Source organism: Eleutherodactylus coqui, chromosome 2 (genome assembly GCF_035609145.1).
Source record: "Eleutherodactylus coqui strain aEleCoq1 chromosome 2, aEleCoq1.hap1, whole genome shotgun sequence".
NCBI lineage: Eukaryota > Metazoa > Chordata > Amphibia > Anura > Eleutherodactylidae > Eleutherodactylus > Eleutherodactylus coqui.
Genome location: NC_089838.1, coordinates 317311120 through 317336221, shown reverse-complemented (window position 1 = coordinate 317336221; position 25102 = coordinate 317311120). Strand labels below are relative to the sequence as shown.

Below are 25102 nucleotides of genomic sequence, written 5' to 3'. Positions count from 1 at the left end.
GCAGTACAGCGCATGACGTGCCAGCAGTGGACGACGATGCGGCCGGCAGTGGACGTTGACGCGATACTGCCACTGTACTCACAGCAGAAGTATTGCGTGACGGACGGCTGAGCTATTAGGTTCAATAGAACCTAGTAGTTGGGGGATAACGTCACAGATTTCTGCCGCGTGAAACGCAACAGAAATCCGTCCGTGGGCATTAGCCCTTAGTGTTGCTGAGCTATAAAGCATACAAGCAACAAGATCTGAGGCCAGTAAACAGCAGGTGATAATCCGGGATAGGTTCTGACTTACATATTTTTGAGCTCCTGATTTGACAGTCATATAGCTGAAACCTCAGAACCTGCTGACTGTCCCAGAAGTCCCTGTTTTAGAAGAGTCCCCTAACAATAGGCTGGAGAAAAAGTTCTTGGATTCCCAGCGACCGGTCATAACCCACAGCGAAACCTGTCTGCCAGTGTACAATTCCACAGTATTTTATTTCTATAGCACCAACAGATACCGCAGTGCTGTAGAGAGTACCAGCGTACCTGGAGGAAATGCAAACAAACATAGGGACAACTTGCAGATGTTGCCCTTGGTTGGATTTTAGCCCAGGACCCCAAAACAACAGTGCTAACCACTGAGCCACCATTCTGCATTACAGTAAATTAATGAGCTGTCTTTGTAAATGCCCTTTTACAAGGGCGAATGACCGTGAATGAGAATTCATTCTAACACTCTTTCACCGATCATTGCCCTGTGTAATCAAGGCAGTTATCAGAAAATGAATGAACAAATGCTCATTCATTGGTTGATCGCATCTTTTGTGCATCCAGAAGAATCCACAGTTTCCAGCTGTAATCTTCCTGTGTGGATGTGCCGCTGACAGCGATGAAAGAGAATGGGGGATGGATAACCGTATAAATGACCATTCACCCCTCCTTACATGGCATGTGTAAAAGGCCAGGTAAAGTGCACTGGTCATCTTGATTGGTGTTTGTCAAATGCGGCCATTGGCAGATGTAAGAGGAACAGGCGTGGCGGGTCTTCCAAAGATAGAGAGATGCTTCACTGTGGCTAAATGATGGAGGTCCCAAATAAGAGACTTGCTTCTATCAGCTCAGATTTCCATTGCAGGGGTTTTGTAAATTGGTTTCCAATCAGTACCCCTCGATAATAAGAGATGTCAGAGGAAGATTGTCAGACTGGTTCAGTATGACAGAAAGGTGACAACAGAAAAGACTTTGTATATTCTTGGACCCTAAAAGAGTGTGAGACAAGGGTGCAGATCTAAATGTAGCAAAAAAGATAGAAAAAATGTATGGATGATATGTAAAACCTCACCTTATGGAGTTGTGCAACTTAGGGCACAACTCCAATAAACGCCAGATGTTCTGTTGGTATAACGGTTTTCTGATGCCACCAGCATCAGGCCATGATGCAAATGGGGAGATGTTGTCCAGAACACCTCAAACCCATTGGATGGTATATTTTGATGGCTGGAAAAACATCACACAGGATGCAGTTTGGTGGAACTGCATGCTAGGAGGAGATGTGTCCAAAATGTATTTATTGAACCATATAGCGGTATACAGTGCAATACAGTACAATGCATTCCAACCCTCCTTGGGGTCTTAATCAGGTTCCACCAAGCACCACCTCAGGTGATGTTTCTTCAACTGCTCACAATTTGCTCAAAAGCCATTGTTTGAGCGATAATCGTTGTGCATAAATACTCCCATCTTTCACTTTTCGGGTGAACGTTGATTTTTAGGAGAGCATAAAATCAATCATTCAGCTGAAAAGAAGATAACACAGACCGCATGCTGTGGTTGCTGTCCATGGTCCTGTATTCTCCCTGGGAGTGCTGATTACATTATATTTAGCTTGCAGCCCCGTGGCAGAACAAAGGAGCTGAAAGCAGAGAACAGACCACCTGCTGTTCTCTGCATACAGGTCTCATAGGCGCATTTACATGCAAATGAAGGTGATAAGCTGCTAATGGACATTAGTGTCCATTGGCAGTTTATGCAAAACAATCACTCAAAACCTATCTTTTGAATGATTATCTTTGTGTGTAAATGGGCCTTTAGAGTTCTCGCTTTTTGTATCTATTCCTTGTTTTAGTTAAATGATAAAATGCTAAATCTTTACTGTGTGAAGCTGACCTAAAAGAGTTTTCTCTGATGATCAGTCTGAGTATCTGCATCCTTTTTCTTATTGTTTTAGAGCGATTTTTACACTATATGCATGCCACATTGTAACTCACCACCAGAGATCTGGGTTAGAAGAGCATGCGAAAAAATTGGCAATGGCTGGAAGTGAATGGCCATAGCCATTGGAATCAATTACTTGTTGTTTTTGAAGGTGTTTATTGTGTCTTGTCTATGTCTTCATATGTGTGTGATTAATTCCCTCTCTTCCTACACCGGCTGCCTCCTTTAGGAGTAACCAGCGGTAATGTTCATTTGTCCTCTATCTTTCTCTTCTCTGTCTTCTTCACCACTTTTGCCCACACATCTCCACCTCACAGTGTAGGCCCTACATTATATAGATATTCTAGCACAACTAGTCCCTGAGTGCATTCTGACTGGCGCCCAATAGTCCCGTGACAGCTGATGATATCAGATACTGAACATATAGTGTGCTAGTAAGGACGATGCGCAACTGTAAGAGCTCCCATAACTGTGATACTTAGGGATTTCTGCATTTCATTTAGTACTATAAGTGCAAGTCTCAAAGGGAAAGTGTGATATCAATACAGATGGTGAATTCTCCAGGGCAATTGACATGTAAGCACCAAGGAGTTTGAGTACCCAGCGCCACTAACAGTTCTCTATTATTTTTCTTTTTCTCTTCTTTCCTTTCTATCTGAATTTCTTATCTTTAATATCTCTGTTCAATCTAATATTTCCACTCTTTGATATTTGTATCTGGTCTGCCTGCATGTTTCCGACTACGTTTCATTTTTCTACCATGCACGCTCATGTCCCATGCCCATCTCTGTCTCTCGCTTCTTCCTCAACGTCTGAGCCTTTCTTCTTTATTTTCTTCCTTTTTGTGTAATGTTAATTCTCCTTTCTTGGTGAACCTCTTCTTTCTTCACTATCTTTCTACCTAACATCCTCCTCCTGACTACTTCTGCCTCTTCCTCTTTCTCTTCTTCTCGTTTTCTCTTTCTTTTTCGGTCTCACAACAGAGGTGGAAGTAAAGGAAAGGACATTAGCACCATCAAATCTCTGCGTGTTCTCCGAGTTTTGAGACCTCTGAAAACCATTAAGCGACTGCCCAAACTAAAGGTTAGTAGTGTGTGTGACTTGTCACGAGGTCTCTCCATCATAGGCTTAAATAATTATGTGAAAGTAGTTTTTTTTAATTAATGGGCCATTCAGCCTGAAGCCTCATTATACTGACAATGAAGGTAAGAGTATAGAGGGTTGTCTTCCGTGTAAATGCTGAGCCTGTCACCACAGATATCATGTTTCTTGGTATAAGTACTCATTATTACTCATATCATCTAAATTACCCTTACACCAATACACAGCCTGGAGGTGGAGGAGAGCTGTTGAGTAGCTCCTAGACATCTCTATCATTTCTTATCTTAGTATATAGGATGAGGGTAGATTAAATCTAGGCCAACATTTGGGGATGGCAAATGGGTCAATTACCCAGAGCCTCCATTTCCTGTGGGACCCCTGAGGAGAGGACCGCCAGGAAAATACCAAAATATTTAGTTTAAATAGTCAAGCAAAGTGAACCTATATACACTGAACAGTCACTTTATTAGACACTATGGAAACGATCCTCGTGACCCCGGAGTGCAGCATAAAATCACATGACCAGTTTTCTGTAGATCAGTTTCAGTATGAATTCACATTAGATGGGAAAATCCAGCAATCTGAGCGACTTCCAACGAGGCCGGTCATCGGTGCTAGACTAACCATGACCAGGATTTCACTGCCGACCGTGTGGGGTTTTCTCATGTAACAGTGTGGAGAGTATATTGAGAATGGGGTAATCAAGGAAACCATCTAGTGAAAGGAGATTGTGCGATCGTAAACAACTTGTCAACAAAGGGGTCAGAGGAGGATGTCAAGAATAGTTCTAAATAACAGGTGCTGGACTGCAGTCAAGCAGATTGGAGCCAAATACAACACCGGTGTGCCAACTAACATGTCCGAACACACAATTCGTTGGTTCTTAGTATAGATAGGCTATAACAGCAGACAACAAGTTCCAGTGCTAGAAACAGAAAGACGCTCTTTTACTCCAGGCGGTAAAAGAGCACAAAAATTGTATCGCTGAGCAGTGGAATAACATTGCCTGGTCAGATGAATCCAGATTTCTGTTTGCCGCACTGATGGGAGGTCAGAATTATTCAATGAGCCCTTCCTATCAGGCTGGTGGAGGTGCAGTAATGGTGTAAGGAATGTTTTATTGGCACTCTCTGGGTCCTCTGATACCTGTGGATGGACACCATGATGATTTGCTTTGGTTCTGAAGGCCAAATAAGATCTAATGTGCTACTACACGGCTGTCTATAGTCTGGCCATTCAGTGTATATAGTAATATTGTTTGGATACTGTAATAAGGTTATAGGGTAGGATAGTGGCATGAATTTCTGGAAACAATGAATGTATATGCAGCTTTTAAACATTGCAAGAAAAACTATACAAAATAGTAGAGCCTTACTTTGCTTTTTTTGCCCTCATTTTCTAAAACAAGCCATTAATAATATGCAATCCTGTATATGGAGCTTTAACAGCGATGATCATGTTAATATATAAGGTGATACCAGCACCAATATCAGCTTCCCAAATAGCATGAACAGCTCTTCTCTCCTACCTTGAACCGCCCTGAGGCCGCTGTTGTCTCTTGTCTTCCAGGCGGTGTTTGACTGTGTGGTGAACTCCCTGAAGAATGTGCTGAACATCCTGATTGTTTACATGCTCTTCATGTTTATCTTCGCTGTGGTGGCCGTCCAACTTTTCAAGGGGAAGTTTTTCTACTGTACGGATGAATCAAAAGAGTTTCAGAGAGACTGCAGGTAAGAGAATCCCTTACTGTTACGGCTGTAGCAGTCCCCTGCTTCATACCAAGTGCTATGCAGGAGACCGCTACAGCCATCACGCAGCAGCAGAGGGGAGGGATATCAAAAGCTCAGGACAGGTCATTGGTGAAGGAACGCCCAGCAGACACTTGGCATCACAGCACAAGAGTGATTAACCCTTTGCAATCCAATTTTGGATTCAGGGTTTCCTAGGGGATTTTCTCTTTCTGACATTATACAATGGCACTATCTGCTGGCTAGAGCCAGTACTGCGGTATGGGACATGCTAGAGAGGCCCCCCGACAACAAAGCAGCCAGTAATACAGTAAGAATACCCTGCCGGACATCTTCCAACATTGGAAGCTTTACAGCCTTCAATCAGAATGTCTTCAGACGTAAGACAGTGGATTGGAAAGGGTTAAGGTTTATTGCTCTTGGTTATGCTACTTAACAAACAGGGCTGGTTAAAGTGGTTTCCATGTCATCTATTTAGCTCTGTCAGCAGCTTGGGGTGGGGGAGGATAAAAGTTATGGCAGATTCCCTTTAAAGCAACCCAGGACCGAAAGAGGAAAGTAATATTACCTGGCTCTTATCTCCCAGATCTGCCATTTCCTGTTGCCCATTTTCCATTTCCCAAGTTAGTGTCCTTGCTTTTGTGACTGATTACCCAGTGCACAGTGTACATTGGTAGTCTCTGGTACTTACCTGTGCTCTGATTGGCCGGTGCGGAGTGTGAATCGGGCAGTTTAAAAAGTGGGCAATCCATATTGGAATAACAAATTGGGGGCACGGGAAACAGGATCCGGGGAACAAGGGTATAAAAGAAGAGAGCCAACTAGTATTACTTCCACCTCATCTCCCTCCGATCTCAGGACAAATTATTTCCTAGAACCTTAGGGTCGCTTTAAGACATAACTGATAACTGCAAGCTGAATGATTCCCTCTCAGCAGATGTCTGTTTGATGTTGATCTGGACAATAATCCTCCATGTATAAAGCGCACCCAAATGTTGGCTGAAGTAATTTATTGTGGCAGATGATCATCTGATACAAACTGGATTTCTAACTAAACCAGAACAAGTTCATGAGCTGGGACCTCCACCTATGTTATTCCCTGCAGTGCTGTTTTAGGACATTTTAGGTGGCCAGAATGTATCTCAGGAGCAGAGTCGAAGCCGTTGGGTCCCAGTGCAAAACCTGTAACAGGGCCCCCGAAGTATAATGCTTCATTCATAGCACTGTCCTCCTCATATGGAGTAGTGAAGCCTTATGGCCCCCTACGGCTCTAAGACACGGGCACAACCACATGCTGTGCACTCACTATGATTATGCCCCTGCTCAGGAGCATGTAATGGACAAGCTGGGCATTTATATCATGGTTTTTTTTTTATTTGATGATTTATTGTATCCCTATCTGTCCCTCTAGAGGAGAGTATTTGGTATATGAGAAGAATGAAGTCAAAGCACAGAAGAGGGAATGGAAGAAATGGGCCTTCCACTATGACAACGTACTATGGGCCCTGCTCACCCTGTTCACGGTGTCTACAGGAGAGGGTTGGCCAGAGTAAGAAAACGAGTTTCTGTGAATGTAATTATGAAACTGGGTTATGAGTGAGTAATGAGGTTGGTTTGTCAGTCAGGTTGAACTAGGTAGATTTACGTATATGTCTTTCTTTAGTCTTACTAGTTTACGGTATTATTGTATATTGTCACCACCAGGAAGCTAGGGGTTTGACAGGGCTTGCATGGAGGAACGCCCCTGTCACGCCCCTAGCTCCCGATTGGCTGAATTGCTGAAGGTCCTTGAAAGTCCTAGCAGCATCTGTAGTGATTTTTGCCTTGGCCGGAGGGTTAGGGGTTAGTTTTCATGTTAGGCTTAGATTATTTTCTGTAAATGCTTCCATGTTACAGCTGTAACATGGAAGCATTTAGAGGTAATAATCTAAGCGTAACAGGAAAACTAACCCCTAACCTTAACCATCCAGGCAAAAATCACTACAGATGCTGCTGCTATCAGTGTCCGCGGAGCAGCTGTCCCCCTTCTATCTCCTGCAGACGCTGCTGCTACCAGTGTCCCCGGAGCAGCCGTCCCCCTTCCATCTCCTGCAGACGCTGCTGCTATCAGTGTCCCCAGAGCAGCCGTCCCACTTCCATCTCCTGCCACCCACAGCTGTGTATTGTGGCTTCAGAGTGGCTCTCTTTCTGCTGTGACAGGGGAGCACTGATGCAGCAGAGCTCAGCTACTCCCCTTCACTGAAGCCTCCCTGTGCGCTCCCTCCTCAGCCCCCACCTGTTTATGCCAGCTGCAGCAGCCCGCTAGCCGATCACCTCCCTCCACGCCGGGGAGAGTGACAGCGTGGCCGGTAAGGGGAGTGGAGATGGTGACTACAGCTGCCGGGGAGACTGACAGCGGGACCAGTAAAGGGGAGATGGGGGGGCCTGTGTCTGCTCTGCCTCCCTGCCTCCTTTACCCTCAGCACCTGTCACCGCCTCCGCTGCTAAAAGGCAGGCGGGGAGCTGAGTAGCTTCCCTGCCGAAGTATCTTCCCCGACGGCCACCCGCACAACATTCTCAGTGACTGGCAGGATCTGTGGGGACAAGGAAGGGGAGGCAGCCGCAAGCCAATCAGAAACAGGGGACGTCACCCCCTGTCAATCTTGTCTCCACCCCTTCTTCCTGGCGGTGACAAGATACAATAATAACCTAGTTTACAAGCTCTGGTGTCTGTGTAATGGCTTTTATATGGATGTACTTGTAATCAATGTATGTTGTTACTAATTAAACTACTAACGACCACTTGTCTGTGAGTATGTATGTATGTATGTGTGTGTGTGAGTGATTCTTATGCTCCACCCTCTGGTGATGTCATCGCTCCCCCCCCCTTGGTGACATCACTGAAGGTCCTACAACATCTATAAAACCGACAGAAGAACAACACAGTTAGGGCTCTTGAAAAGGGGAGGACAAAAATAACAAAATGAGAATACAACTAAACTGCTATTATGTCAAACACAACTCAGCGCAATCATGTAGCAGAGCTGTGTGGCACATTGCGCCACCAGAAACACTGGTACTATAATTTCCCACACAACTCAGCAGTCCTGACAGAACACACTGACCTACCACCACCACAGAGATCCAGTGAGCTAAAGCAGTGTTCCCCAACTCCAGTCCTCAGGGACCGCCAACAGGTCATGTTTTCAGGATTTCCTCAGTGTTGCACAGGTGATGTAATTATTGTCGTTGCCTCAGACATTGCAGCAGGTGTTCCTACTATAGGAGATCCTGAAAACATGACCTGTTGGTGGTCCCTGAGGACTGGAGTTGAGGACTCCTGGGCTAAAGGACCTGTGGTGAAATCACTGCTGTGGGAGGAGGCAAGCTGTGTTTGTCTTGTGTGGTAATCAAGCTACTGTGTGTGTGATGTGCCACCAGAAACACTGGTACTATAATTTCCTACTAATTACTAGTGTGATACTATATACTGATAGAACAGATCCATTATACCAATGCGCCGACAGAGATTGTGGCTCAGAACTTGGATGACACAAGAGTCCAAATGCGAAGACAATGTTATTCTTCAGCTTATAATCCAATAGACTGTAGGAGCCTTTAGACTCACACCTCTTTATCCCTAGGGTTAATTCTCTCCAGCTTTAGTGCACAAAGTTTTTTTTGCCTGAGGACGTGGTGATGGTAAATTCGATAAAACAGTTTAGTTTCAACAGATTTTATTAAAGTTCAGAAAGTTAAAACAGTAGTCATTCATGCTTTCTTATTTCCCCACGCAGCGATAAAACAGTTTAAGAAGGGCGCCTTTCTTGAGCGATATAATAGTATATGTTAGAATCGCTAATAACTTCAAAAGGATCAGTGATCCGGGGATTATTCTGATTGCCAGATTGGAGTCAGGAAGGAATTTTTTCCCTCATATAGGGAAAATTGGATTCCACCTTATTGGGGTTTTTGCCTTCCTCTGGATCAACATGAGCAAAAGAATAGGCTGAACTGGATGGACAAATGTCTTTTATCAGCCTAACTTACTATGTTTATCAATAGAGTTTCTCATGGGAAAAAATCTTGATCTGCTATTCCCATTTAGTCAGGCATTATTTTAAGGAGGAGGGGACTTTTCCCTCCACTGATGGCCATGACTGAAACTCTGGCTTACATTGACAGTTACATATTGTAAATATAAGTCTGATGTCTCATCAAGATAATCCTTATCCAGATGCCCTATAGGGAACACTCTCTGTGAGCCAGAAGTCCTGCCGTACTGGACCTAAGCTGTCCTTCTATTAGTAGTGCGAATAGCCGCTATGTAATATTACATTTCCATGCAATGGGAATGGAGCAGGACCCAAGGCAGCTGATCGACCTGAGGGCCACATTTTGAAAGGGCTTATCTCTGATAATAAACCCCCCTTCATTTAGTATAATGGATAATGTCTGCGAATATGCAGTCAGCTCTCCTCTGCAAGTGGAGAACATGGGACCTTAATAGAATGACATAAATGTCTGTAGAGGTAAAACCTCTTTAAGGGCTCACACCACTTGCGTTTTTTTAACACTGCGATCTCGCTGCGTTTTTTAACGCGTATGTCAATGGGACTTTCTAATGTTACAATACATTTACTCACCTGTCCGGACGCGGCGTGGGGGTCTCCTTCGCTGTGGCTGGATCTTCTTTCTTCTGCACGGCGGATGCACTCGGCACGCTGGCCGGCGCGCAGTGTCAGTTGCGGGTGTGCCGCGGACCAGACGCCTTCCATTTACTTTAATGGGAGCCATGCCTGCGGGATCTGCAGAAAAGTGGAGCATTCTGCGTGGAAAAAAAATGACATCCGCAGGTATTTAAATGCCCAATGATAGTCTATGCGCATATTGAACTGCGGATCATCCGCGTAGGTGACCCACGTTTTTAAGTTTTTTTTAAATTTGTAAATCATTCAGTTGGATACAAGAACATTTGCATAGTTTGGGAATTACGAGAAACATCCATTTACATATTGATCACACAGGATTATTCGCACGGAACATGTCGTCTTTCTCGAATAAACTAAATGTCACTGGAGATATCTCGTACGGTATTTTCCTGCCGTCTGCTTTTGTTCTCCGCACTTTTTGACGCACCCCGTCATTATGATGGGTGATGGGGTGCGTTAAAAAAACGCTGCAAAATAGAGGAGACAGTACTCAAAAATTGTAGTATTACAGACGCCGCTCTCGAACGCAGGTTAATTAAAATCAATCGGAGTGTTGCACTGCGGTTAGCGCGGCGCTTGGACGCTGTGCTGATCATGGTAAAAAGTGGTGTGCATGAGAGTTACCTAAGGCTACTTATCAACAGTCAGATGCTTGTGTTGAGCATGGCTTCATATACATGTTTATATGTAGAATGTGTATTACCCACATGTGTATATATATATATGCATTACTTTGTCTACTTACCCATTTTTTTTCACAGTGTACTCAGGCACTCCGTAGATGCTACATATGAAGACCAGGGACCCAGACCCGGATTCCGCATGGAGATGTCCATCTTTTATGTTGTATATTTTGTGGTTTTCCCCTTTTTCTTTGTCAATATTTTCGTAGCCTTGATTATCATTACTTTTCAGGAGCAGGGGGATAAAATGATGGAGGAGTACAGTCTGGAAAAGAATGAGGTACGTGTGTGAGTCCTGGCAGTTCAGGCATTGTAGTGATATGTTCTAAAGCTGCATGGTAATATAAGCCTGAGCTGCATGACATAGTCAGATAATCGTCATTGCTGCTCTTACCAAGAACTAGAACAAGTGGCAGCTGACTACAACTTTTGAGCTGCACAATACAACCATTGCACTGTCTAGACAAAAGTGAAAATTAGCGCTGTTGATCTAATCACCTTGTGCAATAGTTTGAGTTGTATGAGCCTCTTGGGTCACAAATCACAATGAAGCCTTGGCCATTGTGTAATTCTACAATGAAAGCGGTCTTCTTGAGGACTCATGTACCCATCATGGCCACACACATGGGTCTTGGACAGCGGCACATGGAGTCTCTTTGGGTCTGTCCATGTGTCTCCATGAGATACCATATTCCCTGCTAGAAGCAATATGCCCAGATTACAATACTCATATAATACGGCATGTGATGCAGAATGCCATAATACTTTGTTACAGATCCATAAAGAATAGGGGCCAGAAAATAGCCATACTTTTTCTCTTTCTTTTCCTTTACAGAGAGCATGTATTGATTTTGCTATAAGTGCCAAGCCACTGACCCGCCATATGCCACAAAACAAACAAAGCTTTCAGTATCGAATGTGGCAATTTGTGGTGTCTCCCCCTTTTGAGTATACAATTATGGCCCTGATTGCTTTGAACACCATTGTGCTGATGATGAAGGTAAGAGGCCTGCATGCTATCTTCCATTAGAAATGCTTATAAAGATGACCACAGATAACCAACGTGTAGCCCCATTTAGAAGAATGTTCTAACAAAAAGCCGGATAGAACATACAACAGTAACGATAACTACTAGCGAAGAAGCAGCGCCCGAAGGGAAGCAGTAGGGAAGCTTACAGATTTAGCTAAATGTAACCAACCCAACACTGATAACTTCTTGCAACAAATGTATCCTGACACAACAAAAGCCAATGAAATGGCAAGAAAATCTTCTGTGCCACCGTTTATTTACCGTGTTACCTTAAACTATGCTACATCTTTACATTAGAATATGTTTAGGCGTCTTGGAAGGCAATGAACCGCAAGAGAACTAAGTTTGAAATTCAATCGTGTTAGAAAGTAGAAGGAGCAGTTTCAGCAATATCCTTCATGGAATTCCGCTGTCCGTTGAGTTCTGGTTGGAGAATGTTCGGATTTCCATATTCTACAGAAGATAGTAGTTAGAAAATGACAAAACCTGTTATGTTTAACCCTTTCCAATCCACTGTCTGATGTCTAGAGACATTCTGATTGAAGGCTGTACAGCTCCGATGTCGGAAGACGTCCAGCAGGGTATTCTTACTGTATATTACTGGCGGCTCTGTTGTCGGGGGGCCTCTCCAGCATATCCCATTCCGCAGTACTGTCTCTAGCCAGCAGATGACACCATTGTATAATGGCAGAAAGAGAGAGCCCTCTAGGAAACTCTGAATCCAAAATTGGATTGCAAAGGGTTAATCAGCAAAATGGGGCTGTGAAGCATGAAAACAAAACCATCTTAATAGTGAGTCAGATATTTAGTTGGTAATGACTCTGATAGAGGTTAGGGCGGTTACCAGCAGTGACATCAAACTGAATGGTGAGGCATGGCTGCTTCATTCATTTCAGTGTGGCTGATAGAAACAGTCAAGTACAAGCGCTTGGCTATTGCTGTCAGCCCCATGGAAGCTGGATGGAGCACAACCGTGTATGCACAACTGCCTCTCCATTCAATCTCCACCTCACTGCAGGGAGTGCAGCGAGCCCACAGTGAGAAATAAAGGGGAAACTGGACCCCATTCTTAGGATCAGTGAGACCCCCACCAATTAGACTTTTGTCACTTAGCCTACTGCTAGGTGCAAAAAGTTGTCTATCTTCAGTTGTAGGGTAAGACCACCATATATGTTCCATTATTTCCCAGAGGGTCTTACATCTGCAACACATGTCAGAGGAAAATAGATTGCGACCAGACCAGGATCTTGTACCACCTAGTAAGAATTTAATGAGTTTCTGTAGCTTACATTTAATGGAGAGCTTGTGAGCCAACAAGAAAATTTTACTCCAATCCAACATCAGGAATGTTTGACCCGACTTATGCTACCATGCCACAGCTTAGCACGCACATGACACAAGTAGGGACTTTGCGGGGGCCTCAAGCACGAATCCACAGATCAGATACTGTGAGACGGAGCTACAGTTTGTGTACATTACCTCTCAAACATCCTCAGAGGTCACGTCAAAGCCTCCATCATGACAGCACAAGAGATTAAATCATGTAACTCCTCCATCCTGTTGTTTTGGGCTTTGGGTGTTGCCATTTCTCTCCGTAGAGTAAGCTGGAGAACTGGTGAGGTGTCAGATAGTCCAGTAGAGATCCCTGGGGCAGTTCTATAGTGCCCACCAATTTAGGCAAGTCTCCTAAAGACCTAAGAATTGCAGATTTCCCATGGTGATTTACAAGTAATTTGAAGACTAACCATCAATAACAGGGAATCTATTGATCTTAGAGAAAAGTGAGTAAAGGGCGCAGGGCTCCATGGGACTGTAGGGTGTAGCAGGAGAGGTCCGCCATGATGGGACTAGAAGATCCATTATAGAGAATGTCCTTTTTCTCACATCACTGCCTAGTTGTCTTTAAAAACGTGGATTCTGCAGACTATGTCTCTTAGACGTGTCAGGTCAGTAGACTTCAGGAATGCAGTTCTATGAATTCTGTCCAGTATAACAAACTCTGTAGGCGAGCGCCCGAATATGTTGCCAAATATTTTGTGCACCTTTAACCTTTTTCCAATCCACTGTCTGACATCTGAAGACATTCTGCTTGAAGGTTGTACAGCTCCGATGTCGGAAAATGTCCGGCAGGGTGTTCTTACTGTATATTACTAGCTGCTCTGTTGTCGGGGGGCCTCTCCAGAATGTCCCTTACCACAGTACTGACTCTAGCCAGCAGATGGCACCATTGTATAATGGCAGAAAGAGAAAGCCCCCTAGAAAACCCTGAATCTAAAATTGGACTGCAAAGGGTTAAGCCACAAATATCTCTGGTAAACCCCTCAGTCTGAGATTGTTTTATCCATGACACTTCGCCAGATCATGGAGGTGGCCCATATCGCCTACTACTTGAGCTGAATGTTCATGTAGGAGGGCCTGATGTTCACCCATGTGCTTAAATATGGTGTTATAGTTCTTCTGCCCTCTCCACCTTCTAGCACAGCAGTCACAAATCTTGATAACCAGCCTTCTACCCCCTTTTGTGTACCTCCTCTACTAAATGAATGATATAAGAAGCCATCTTCAGCATAGTACAAATAGTGTGTAAGCGGGCCTTCCAATTGCAGGCATGTTCAACCTAGGAATCAGAGGACTATACCTCAGTACATCCTGCAGCCATAGTCTAAGGGCACAAGTTTATTGAAGGAAGGCTAAAGTTTTGTGTCCGAAATTCTTGGTGCCATCTTATCTTCTTCCTCAAGCTCACCAGCCTACACACCCAAGTGCGTTTGCTTCTAGAACTGATACAAATTATGACAGCTTGGACTTTCTATTCCCTTATCCCATAATGGAGAGCAGACAGACAATAGAATAGCTAAATAAAGTGTCCAATATAAACATGGGATGTGCCGGATGCTCCTCACAGTGCCATAGGCAAGCCGTTCCCTCCCTCCATAAAGTTTTTGCCCGTCAGAACAGATTTGCATTAGTTGGAAATGATCATTATGGACTGTTGAATCACACTCTTGTCATCAGTGGTATTGGCCTCGTTATCTGTTTTTGGCTTGTCTTAGGGATGCAAACAGAAATTCTGATGCTACTTTTCTCTTGTAGTTTCATGGATATTCCAACACATATGAACAAGTTCTGAAAACATTTAATATCATCTTCACTTCTCTCTTCTCCCTGGAGTGTCTGTTGAAGATTATGGCTTTTGGGGTTCTCGTGAGTTTTTCTTACTAATACATTTTTAATTTGTGTTTCTTATACAGCACCGACATATACCACAGCGCTGCTACACATTGTAATCCCAATGCTATCTCATTGCCCCATCTCACACACACTTGGACAATTCCATAGGTGGCTAATAAATCTATCAAGATTTTTTTCAGGGTTTGGAAGGAAATCAGACTAACAACCTTTGAACCTCCTCGGGCAGGTAGATTAACAGACGAAGCACACGTAGCAGTAAACATTACCAGTCTTTACTAGGCAGCAGAACTAGCGGCACAGTCTCTCTAACTTGGCACTCAGTTTCAGAACTCTGCCAACACACCCTTGTGGGATCCAGTTCTAGTCCCTAATTCACAGAACACCTGGTGTGGTTCCGGGACACACTTGATGGCTCACATAGATATGCACAGTCTCTATGGTATAAAGGCTTCCAAGCTCTCATCAATAAACAGGTCAATCATATTACTACTCGGTACCACTATGGGAGACACTATTACTACTGAGGCCACTATTGGGGTCAGTTTTAGGGCTTGTTCACATAGGCATAAGCACATTTTGGTGGCGCAACTGTGTTGTGTATTTGTTCGACTGAACATTGCTTACTCTCACGTTTTTCAGGCGCTCCGGGACATTTTTGTGTGACCAAATACATTGTGTATTTGTGCACGCAAAAAAAGAATGCAGACGGGCACATTGAACTGGTATACAAATAAGCAGTGAATATACATATTGACTGCAATGGACTATTGCGGTGCCTAAGAAGCACCAAAATAGGTCATGCCACATATTTTTTCACACGATCGTACATCATGTGAAAATATGTGCTTTGTGAACGAACCCTTTGAAATCAATGGGTTCTGTTGACTGCGGAATATGCTGGTGGGAATAAGCTCTTACTATACACCTTTACAATTACAATTGGCCCTTTGCAGGCAGCCATAAGGCTGATGCGGCCCTCAGTAAAAATGAGTTTGACACCCCTGTGTTAAACAAGTGCATTAAAAAAATAGCAAGTTGTTCAATAAACATCAGCAGCTATGGCATTTACCCAACTACACAAAGAGAGTATTTTCATCCCCCTTACAAACCCGTGCAGATCTTGTCCTGGTCAGATTCAAACCCAAGACGCAATATCGCTTGACACTGTCTTGCCCAAAAATGTCTATTATGTATTTGTTAGGCACATATTCACATATCGCAGACTTTATGAAGGACATGTTAGCTGTATTATTGTATCTTGACTCCACCAGGAAGTACTGGTGGAGACAAGACTGACAGGGGGGTGATGCCCCCTGATGCTGATTGGCTGCGGAGATGCCTCTCCTGCAGGTCCTGGGAGGTCAGTATGAATCTGTTGTCCGGGATGTCCATTGCTGCTCACACTGTCCCCCCCTTCCCCTATCCGGGATGTTGTCCTGCGCTATCCTGTGGCGTCAAGATACAATAATACCCATGTTAGCAAACACTGTCCTCTGTGGGAGGGGAGAATAACTCTCAGCAATTTTAAGAATTGTGACCATGTGAAGCTCTAGCCTCAGACTAAGGTTCTAGTTTTTGTGTTTTGTTTCTTTTAGAACTATTTCCGTGATGCTTGGAATGTTTTTGATTTCGTGACTGTTCTTGGAAGCATTACAGATATCATAGTTACGGAGTTCTGGGTAAGTTCCCATGAATGATAGAAATGCATTCTCTATGCAGAGGTTCTGTGAGCGCCCCTCGCTGTGCAGAGCATCACAGAAGACAAGTGTATCTGAGTCTGCCTTCTAGTGAGAAGAGCACATAAGCGTGAGTGGTACGCATATATAGTGGCGATGGCTTGTGTGATTGTATCTAGGAGTCTGCCATGGATGCTCCGAGTTAATAGGGAGAGGAAGAATGAGGTTTTCAGTATCTTAGACACTATAATAATATAATATATCATTATCACAGAAAACAGACATCTCAAGAGTAGTGTGCAGTGGCCATTCTGTTCCCACTATAGCAAAATGAATCCCAGTTTTCCCGCTAAATGGAGATGTCTGCTGCAATCATGGCTTAGGCGCTACCAGCGTAGAAATGATCGGAAATATTTTTATTAGGGTTAGATAATGAGCCAACACAAAGAACATAGATCCAATAGCATGTAATAGTGCGGCACTCAGGAACTCATTGCAGATCCAAGTTGTTAGAAAAAATCCAAGACGTTTATTTCACTCCATAATGTACAGAAACATGCAACGTTTCGACCTAAAAGCAGTCTTTGTCAAGCAAACAACTTGGATCCGCAATGAGTTCCGGAGTGCCACACTATTACATGCTATTGGTTCTATTACTAATGACGGGGGGGGCAGCGGTCGCTGTGGGGCAGGCGCCATAGCTGCATTCCCTCCTCACTGTGTGATAACAATTGGAGTGCTTATCATAACATAACATAATGGCATCCACCTTAATACATAAGTACTGAAACAACCTTATGTGCCTAAATCATAGTAAGACCCCCTATGTGTGAATCTGGATGTAAATTCAGTCTAGCTCTGATACACCTGCAAAAAAATGTTTTAGGTTCAGCACTGAGATCTTTAAAAAAACCAGCAAGTTTATTTAGGCATGACTAACAAATCTTCTGGAATCCGTCTACAGTCACTGCAGCCCTATAGCCCTTCTTGTAGCCGGGACTGTAGGTGGATTCCTGAACATTTTTTAATCATGTCTAAATAAACTGGCTGTTTTTATCAAGATCTTGGTGCTGGACCTCATGCCCCATTTAGACACAACGATTCTCACTCAAAATTAGCTCAAAGCCGTCTTTTGAGCGATAACCGTTGCGTCTAAATGCATGGACATCGTGCAGTTTTGGTGCACGAGTCGTTCCTCGCTCAATTCTAGTTTTCTTGAATTGACCGATTAACTCTTATAAGCGGCGCAGGCTGTTATCACAGTCAGCAGTGCTGATAAGATTCTTCCAGCTCATGTCCTGCTGGTAGTTCACAGCAGGACGTGAGCTGTAAGCGCGGAGAACAATACAGCTGTTTGCTTATGCAAAACAGCTGTATTGTTCACCGAGCGATAGCGGTGGTGTCCCACTCCACCTGCATAGCTCTTTAGTAGCTACAATAGAATTTGCAAAGATGATTGCTCAAAACTGTCACTCAAACTGTCATTTGAGTGATATTTGAGCGATCATCTTTCAGTGTAAATGGGGTCTTAAACATTTCTTTTGCAGGTATTTCACTTTATTCTGCACCACAATGATAGTGTCACTGGCTTACCTATAATCCCCTAAGCCCTACAGGGTGTGTGGTTACACAGTCCTCTGAGTGGTATAATTACTTGTCTAGTACCAGTAGTACAGTGCTCTGAGTAAGTGGTGCAGTGTCCTGTGCCAGTCGTGCAGTGCCCTGTGCCAGTTGGAAAGTTCCCTAGGCGTGTGATGCAGTGCCATGTATGATGTTTGAAGTGGATGGTACCATATCCTTCCTCATTGGTACTATGCTTTGAGTAGGTGCAGTGCTCTAGGTGGGTGGTGTATTGACCCGTGTCAATGGTGCAGTGCTTTGAGTGGGTGATGTATTGACCCGTGCCAGTGGTGCAGTAATCTGAGTGGGTGATGTATTGGCCTGTGCCAGAAATGCAGTTCTGTGAGTGAGTAGTGTATTCACCTGTGCCAGGAGTGCAATTCTCTAAGTGGGTATTGTATTGGCCTGTGCCAGTAGTGCAGTGCTCTGAGTGGGTGGTGTATTGATCTGTGCCAGTAGTGCAATTCTCTAAGTGGGTATTGTATTGGCTTGTGCCAGTAGTACTCTGAGTGGTTGGTGTATTGACCTGTGCCAATGATGCAGTGCTGTGAGTTGGTAGTCTATTTGCCCGTGCCAGTAGTGCAGTACTCTGAATGGGTGATGTATTGGTCTGTGCAGTCGTGCAGTTCTCTGAGTGGGTAGTGTATTGACCTGTACCAATAGTGCAGTGCTCTGAGTGGGAGATGTATTGACCTGTGCCAGTGGTGCAGTGCTCTGATTGGATGGTGTATTGACCTGTTGAAATGGTGCAGTACTCTGTGTGGGTGATGTATTGACCTATGCCAGTGGTGCAGTGCTCTGAGTGGGTAGTGTATTGGCCTGTGCCAGTACTGTCGTGCTCTAAGTGGGCGATCTATTGACCTGGGCCAGTGGTGCAGTGCTCTGAGTGGGGTGGTGTATTGACCTTTGCAAAAGGTGCAGTCCTCTCAGTGGGTGATGTATTGGCCTGTGTCAGTAGTGCAGTGCTTTGAGTGGCTGATGAATTGGCCTGTGCCAGTAGTGCAGTGCTCTGAAAGGGTACTAAATTGGCCAGTGCCAGTAATGCAGTCCTCTGAGTGGGTAGTGTATTGACCTGTGCCAGTGGTGCAGTGCTCTGAGTGGGTGATGTATTGACCTATGCCATTGGTGCAGTGCTCTGAGTGGGTAGTGTATTGGCCTGTGCCAGTAATGTCGTGCTCTGAGTGGGTGATCTATTGACCTGTGCCAGTGGTGCAGTGCTCTGAGTGGGTAGTGTATTGACCTGTGCCAGTGGTGCAGTGCTCTGAGTGGGTGATGTATTGACCTATGCCATTGGTGCAGTGCTCTGAGTGGGTGATGTATTGACCTGTGCCATTGGTGCAGTGCTCTGAGTGGGTAGTGTATTGGCCTGTGCCAGTAATGTCGTGCTCTGAGTGGGTGATCTATTGACCTGTGCCAGTGGTGCAGTGCTCTGAGTGGGTGGTGTATTGACCTGTGCCAATGGTGCAGTGCTCTGAGTGGGTGGAGCAGTGCCCTGTGGGGCTCCCTCTCTACTATAATGATCAGTGTATTTCTGTCTTGTCTTTTTCATGTCTCTCTCTATCCCTCTGATATATTGGCCCCCGGCAAAAATAAACTCATCCAAAATGCACTATGAATCTCATGTGTCCATCCATGAAACTGGTCTGTGTCTTCATGCCAACTACACCCCACCTCCCCCCATACCTAATATAACCCTAACCCCAACCCCACGCACAAATTCCTGCTGCAATCTCCTCCATCTACAACTGCATCGCAGAACCCGGTTGGTTTGTAATTTATAACCTAATGCATAAACATTACCTGCTGCATGTCAGAGGTTGTGCACTCAAACTCACCCCATCCCTCACTCCTGACACCTCTATCTAAATCTTGTTATGTTCTCCTGATCTTCTGCGTGAAACCCTCTCTCCTTGTCCAAGGAACATACTCTCAGGTTGCAGCTACACTTGCTGTTCATTCATACAGTAACATCAAAGCTTCTACATCTACATACGGTATAACTGTATCCGCTGTCCATTCATACAGTAACATCACAGCTTCCACACTACATCTGATTATACCTGCAGTCATTCATACAGTAACGTCATACAGTAATATCGATATGTCCACATCTACATCTGACTACACCTGCTGTCCATTCATACAGTAACATCATACAGTAACATCATACAGTAATATCATACAGTAATATCGATACATCCACATCTACATCTGACTACACCTGCTGTCCATTCATACAGTAACATCATACAGTAATATCATACAGTAATATCGATACATCCACATCTACATCTGACTACACCTGCTGTCCATTCATACAGTAACATCATACAGTAATATCATACAGTAATATCGATACATCCACATCTACATCTGACTACACCTGCTGTCCATTCATACAGTAACATCATACAGTAACATCATACAGTAATATCATACAGTAATATCGATACATCCACATCTACATCTGACTACACCTGCTGTCCATTCATACAGTAACATCATACAGTAATATCATACAGTAATATCGATACGTCCACATCTACATCTGACTACACCTGCTGTCCATTCATACAGTAACATCATACAGTAATATCGATACATCCACATCTACATCTGACTACACCTGCTGTCCATTCATACAGTAACATCATACAGTAACATCATACAGTAATATCATACAGTAATATCGATACATCCACATCTACATCTGACTACACCTGCTGTCCATTCATACAGTAACATCACAATTTCCACATCTGATAAGACTTGCTGTCCATTTATAATATAGTAACATCACAGCTTCCATACTAAATCTGATTATACCTGTAGTCATTCATACAGTAACATTCATGCTCCCACATCTACATCTGATCATACCTACAATCATTCATACAGTAATATCGATGCTTCCACATGTATATCTGATTATAGCTGCTCTTTATTCATACAGTAATATTGACGCTTCCACATCTATATCTGACTTTAGCTGCTGTCCATTCATATATCAACATAGATGCTTCCACTTCTACATCTGATTATACCTGCTGTCCATTCATACAGTTATATTGATGCTACCACACCTGACTGTACAATAGCATTTTTGATCCCACATCTACATTTGTCTAAGATCTTTTAGTAGCTCATGAAATTTCATTTAGATGCTGTATAATCATACGGCCAAACATTGTGGAACATAAAATCACCATTGATGCATTATACCTGCAGTCATTCATACAGCAACATCACCGCTTCAACATCAACATCTGGTTATACCTGCTGTCCATTCATGCAGTAATATCATCGCTTCCACATTTACATCTGATTATAGCTGCATCCCATTCATATAGTAACATCAATGCTTCTACACCTATATAAGACTATATCTGCTATTTATTCATACAGTAACATTGATGCTCCCACATCTACATCTGAGTATACCTGTAGTCATTCATACAGTAACATTAATGCTCCCATATCTACATCTAATTATACCTGTAGTCATTCATACAGTAACATTGATTCTCCCACATCTACATTTGATTATACCTGTAGTCATTCATACAGTAACATTGATTCTCCCACATCTACATTTGATTATACCTGTAGTCATTCATACAGTAACATTGATGCTCCCACAACTATATCTGATTATACCTGTAGTCATTCATATAGTAACATTGATGCTCCCACATCTAGATCTGATTATACCTGTAGTCATTCATACAGTAACATTGATGCTTCCACATCTAGATCTGATTATACCTGTAGTCATTCATACAGTAACATTGATGCTCCCACAACTACATCTGATTATACCTACAGTCCAGTCATACAGTAACATTGATGCTCCCACATCTAGATCTGATTATACCTGTAGTCATTCATACAGTAACATTGATGCTTCCACATCTACATCTGATTATACCTGTAGTCATTCATACAGTAACATTGATGCTCCCACATCTAGATCTGATTATACCTGTAGTCATTCATACAGTAACATTGATGCTCCCACATCTACACCTGATTATACCTGTAGTCATTCATACAGTAACATTGATGCTCCCACATCTAGATCTGATTATACCTATGGTCCAGTGATACAGTAACATTGATGCTCCCACATCTAGATCTGATTATACCTACGGTCCAGTCATACAGTAACATTGATGCTCCCACATCTACATCTGATTATACCTACGGTCCAGTCATACAGTAACATTGATGCTCCCACATCTAGATCTGATTATACCTACAGTCCAGTCATACAGTAACATTGATGCTCCCACATCTAGATCTGATTACACCTAGAGTCCAGTCATACAGTAACATTGATGCTCCCACATCTACATCTGATTATACCTACGGTCCAGTCATACAGTAACATTGATGCTCCCACATCTAGTTCTGATTATACATACGGTCAAGTCATACAGTAACACTGATGCTCCCACATCTAGATCTGATTATACCTAGAGTCCAGTCATACAGTAACATTGATGCTCCCACATCTAGATCTGATTATACCTGTAGTCATTCATACAGTAACATTGATGCTCCCACATCTAGATCTGATTATACCTATGGTCCAGTGATACAGTAACATTGATGCTCCCACATCTAGATCTGATTATACCTACGGTCCAGTCATACAGTAACATTGATGCTCCCACATCTACATCTGATTATACCTACGGTCCAGTCATACAGTAACATTGATGCTCCCACATCTACATCTGATTATACCTACGGTCCAGTCATACAGTAACATTGATGCTCCCACATCTACATCTGATTATACCTACGGTCCAGTCATACAGTAACATTGATGCTCCCACATCTAGATCTGATTACACCTAGAGTCCAGTCATACAGTAACATTGATGCTCCCACATCTACATCTGATTATACCTACGGTCCAGTCATACAGTAACATTGATGCTCCCACATCTAGTTCTGATTATACATACGGTCAAGTCATACAGTAACACTGATGCTCCCACATCTAGATCTGATTATACCTAGAGTCCAGTCATACAGTAACATTGATGCTTCCACATCTAGATCTGATTATACCTGTAGTCATTCATACAGTAACATTGATGCTCCCACATCTACATCTGATTACACCTACGGTCCAGTCATACAGTAACATTGATGCTCCCACATCTAGATCTGATTATACCTAGAGTCCAGTCATACAGTAACATTGATGCTTCCACATCTAGATCTGATTATACCTGTAGTCATTCATACAGTAACATTGATGCTCCCACATCTACATCTGATTATACCTATGGTCCAGTGATACAGTAACATTGATGCTCCCACATCTACATCTGATTATACCTATGGTCCAGTCATACAGTAACATTGGTGCTTTCGCATCTACACATGACTATAGTTGCTGTTAATTTATATAGTAACATAGATGTTTCCACTTTTACATCTGATTATACCTGCTGTCCATCCATACACTAACATTTATGCTTCCACACCTGACTATACAATAGCATTGCTGATCCCACATCTACATTTGTCTAACTAAAATCTTCTAGTAGTTCATGAGACGTCATTTAGATACTGTATACCGGTAATCATATCTTCAAACATGTTGTAACATAAAGACTCTACTAATGCATCTCATCTCTCAGTAATGTACAGAACATAAGGTCCACCTGCTCTTCTTATTCTGTTTCCTTCCACTAGTACACTCAAGACTCTTCTTTCCTCTTCCTCTCTCAATGCTCTTTCACCCTAAAGTTCTAATAGTTTGACAAGACTGCATGACCCCTTGGTCCTGCTAAGGGTTTTGGCTTTGCCTATTGCTGTGCATGATGCATTGTCCCAGCTAAATACCAGGAGGCTTCTGGGGCACCTGAGAAAGTGGTCAAAATTGATTTTACACAGCTGAAATGTTTTTTACAACTGGGTCACATAATCAATGAAAATATTCTGTCCATTTTTTTTAAATCTCTGCCCCAATCCGCTATATGTGTATTATTATCTATTCTGATGTTTGATCTAATGGATTTGGTCAGGGCAGAAATGGTAAATTGTATTATTGTAGTAAGGCCTTATACAATCCTCAAATCAAGTATGAAGATAACAAAGTCTTCTGACAAGCAGAGTAACTCTATAGGGAACTCACTACTGCATTTTTGAGGCTTGGTAGAGTTTCACCAACCAACGGTGTTAGATATCTACTTACCTACAGGTGCCTCTATGGTTTATAGTATAAAGGTTCGTGTTTGAGGAGCCTATTAAAGTACTAGATAATTACTTACATTACATTGAAGGGAGAGGGGAGTCTAATCATTTAGGTAGTGAGTTCAAGTATAGGGAATACAGAGAAGCAATCTAGAGGATGGCTGTTAGGAGCAGATTAAAGTAGAACTAAGAAGGAGATCCTGTAAGGACCTGAAAGTACATGTGGGGAGGTATCGGGAGATCAGGTCAGAGATGTACGAAGGGGAAAGGTTGTGGACCACCTTATATGACATATCTTGCACTGGATTTTCCAGACACTGGGTAGCCAGTAAAGAATATTGGCAGAGGGTAGAGATGGAGGACTACCAGGGAAGAAGTGAATTAGCTGGGTAGCAGAATTGAGGATGAATTGGAGGAAGAGACTTAGATCAGAGGAGAATGTTGCATTAGCCTAGGCGAGAGATCATGAGGGCACGCACTAACATTTTTTTAGAACTTAAAGTTGAGGAAAGAGTAGATTTGAGAGATGTTTTTGATTTGGTGGCAATAGGAGGTGGTGAGAGATTGTATGTGTGGTTTAAAAGACAGGGCAGAATCAAAAGTTACATTGAGGCAGCAGGCCTGTGCGACTAAGGAAAGCATGGAGTCACTGACTGTGATTGGTAGATCTGGTTGGGGAAGTTTGAGTGAAATATCAGAAAAATGATGAGTTGAGTTTTAGAAAGTGGCAGGAGAGGAAGCAAATAACTGATGGACTCCCTAGAACTCTGGTTAGCAGAGAGGCAACATCTGGGCCAGAGAGGAAGATTTGTACTGAATGCCATGGGAGTCTATGACCTGTCCCAGGCCAAAGCTATAGATGCAGAAGGATAGGGATCTCAGGACCATTATAATATTCCATCTGCTAAAGGGAGCAGTTCAGAAAAAAATATGAATTAAAGCATAATTTT

General features: G+C 43.2%; 1 protein-coding gene across 1 annotated transcript in view; it reads left to right on the top strand.

Moving 5' to 3' along the window:
* CACNA1A (calcium voltage-gated channel subunit alpha1 A) overlaps positions 1–25102 on the top strand; it is a 266456-nt gene that overhangs the window by 156080 nt on the left and 85274 nt on the right. Inside the window, exons 25-32 of the mRNA XM_066593712.1 lie at positions 2428–2439; positions 3182–3281; positions 4869–5029; positions 6459–6596; positions 10500–10701; positions 11257–11421; positions 14545–14655; positions 16239–16322. Coding sequence (XP_066449809.1) covers positions 2428–2439; positions 3182–3281; positions 4869–5029; positions 6459–6596; positions 10500–10701; positions 11257–11421; positions 14545–14655; positions 16239–16322 — 973 coding nt within the window. The remainder of the gene's footprint in view (positions 1–2427; positions 2440–3181; positions 3282–4868; positions 5030–6458; positions 6597–10499; positions 10702–11256; positions 11422–14544; positions 14656–16238; positions 16323–25102) is intronic.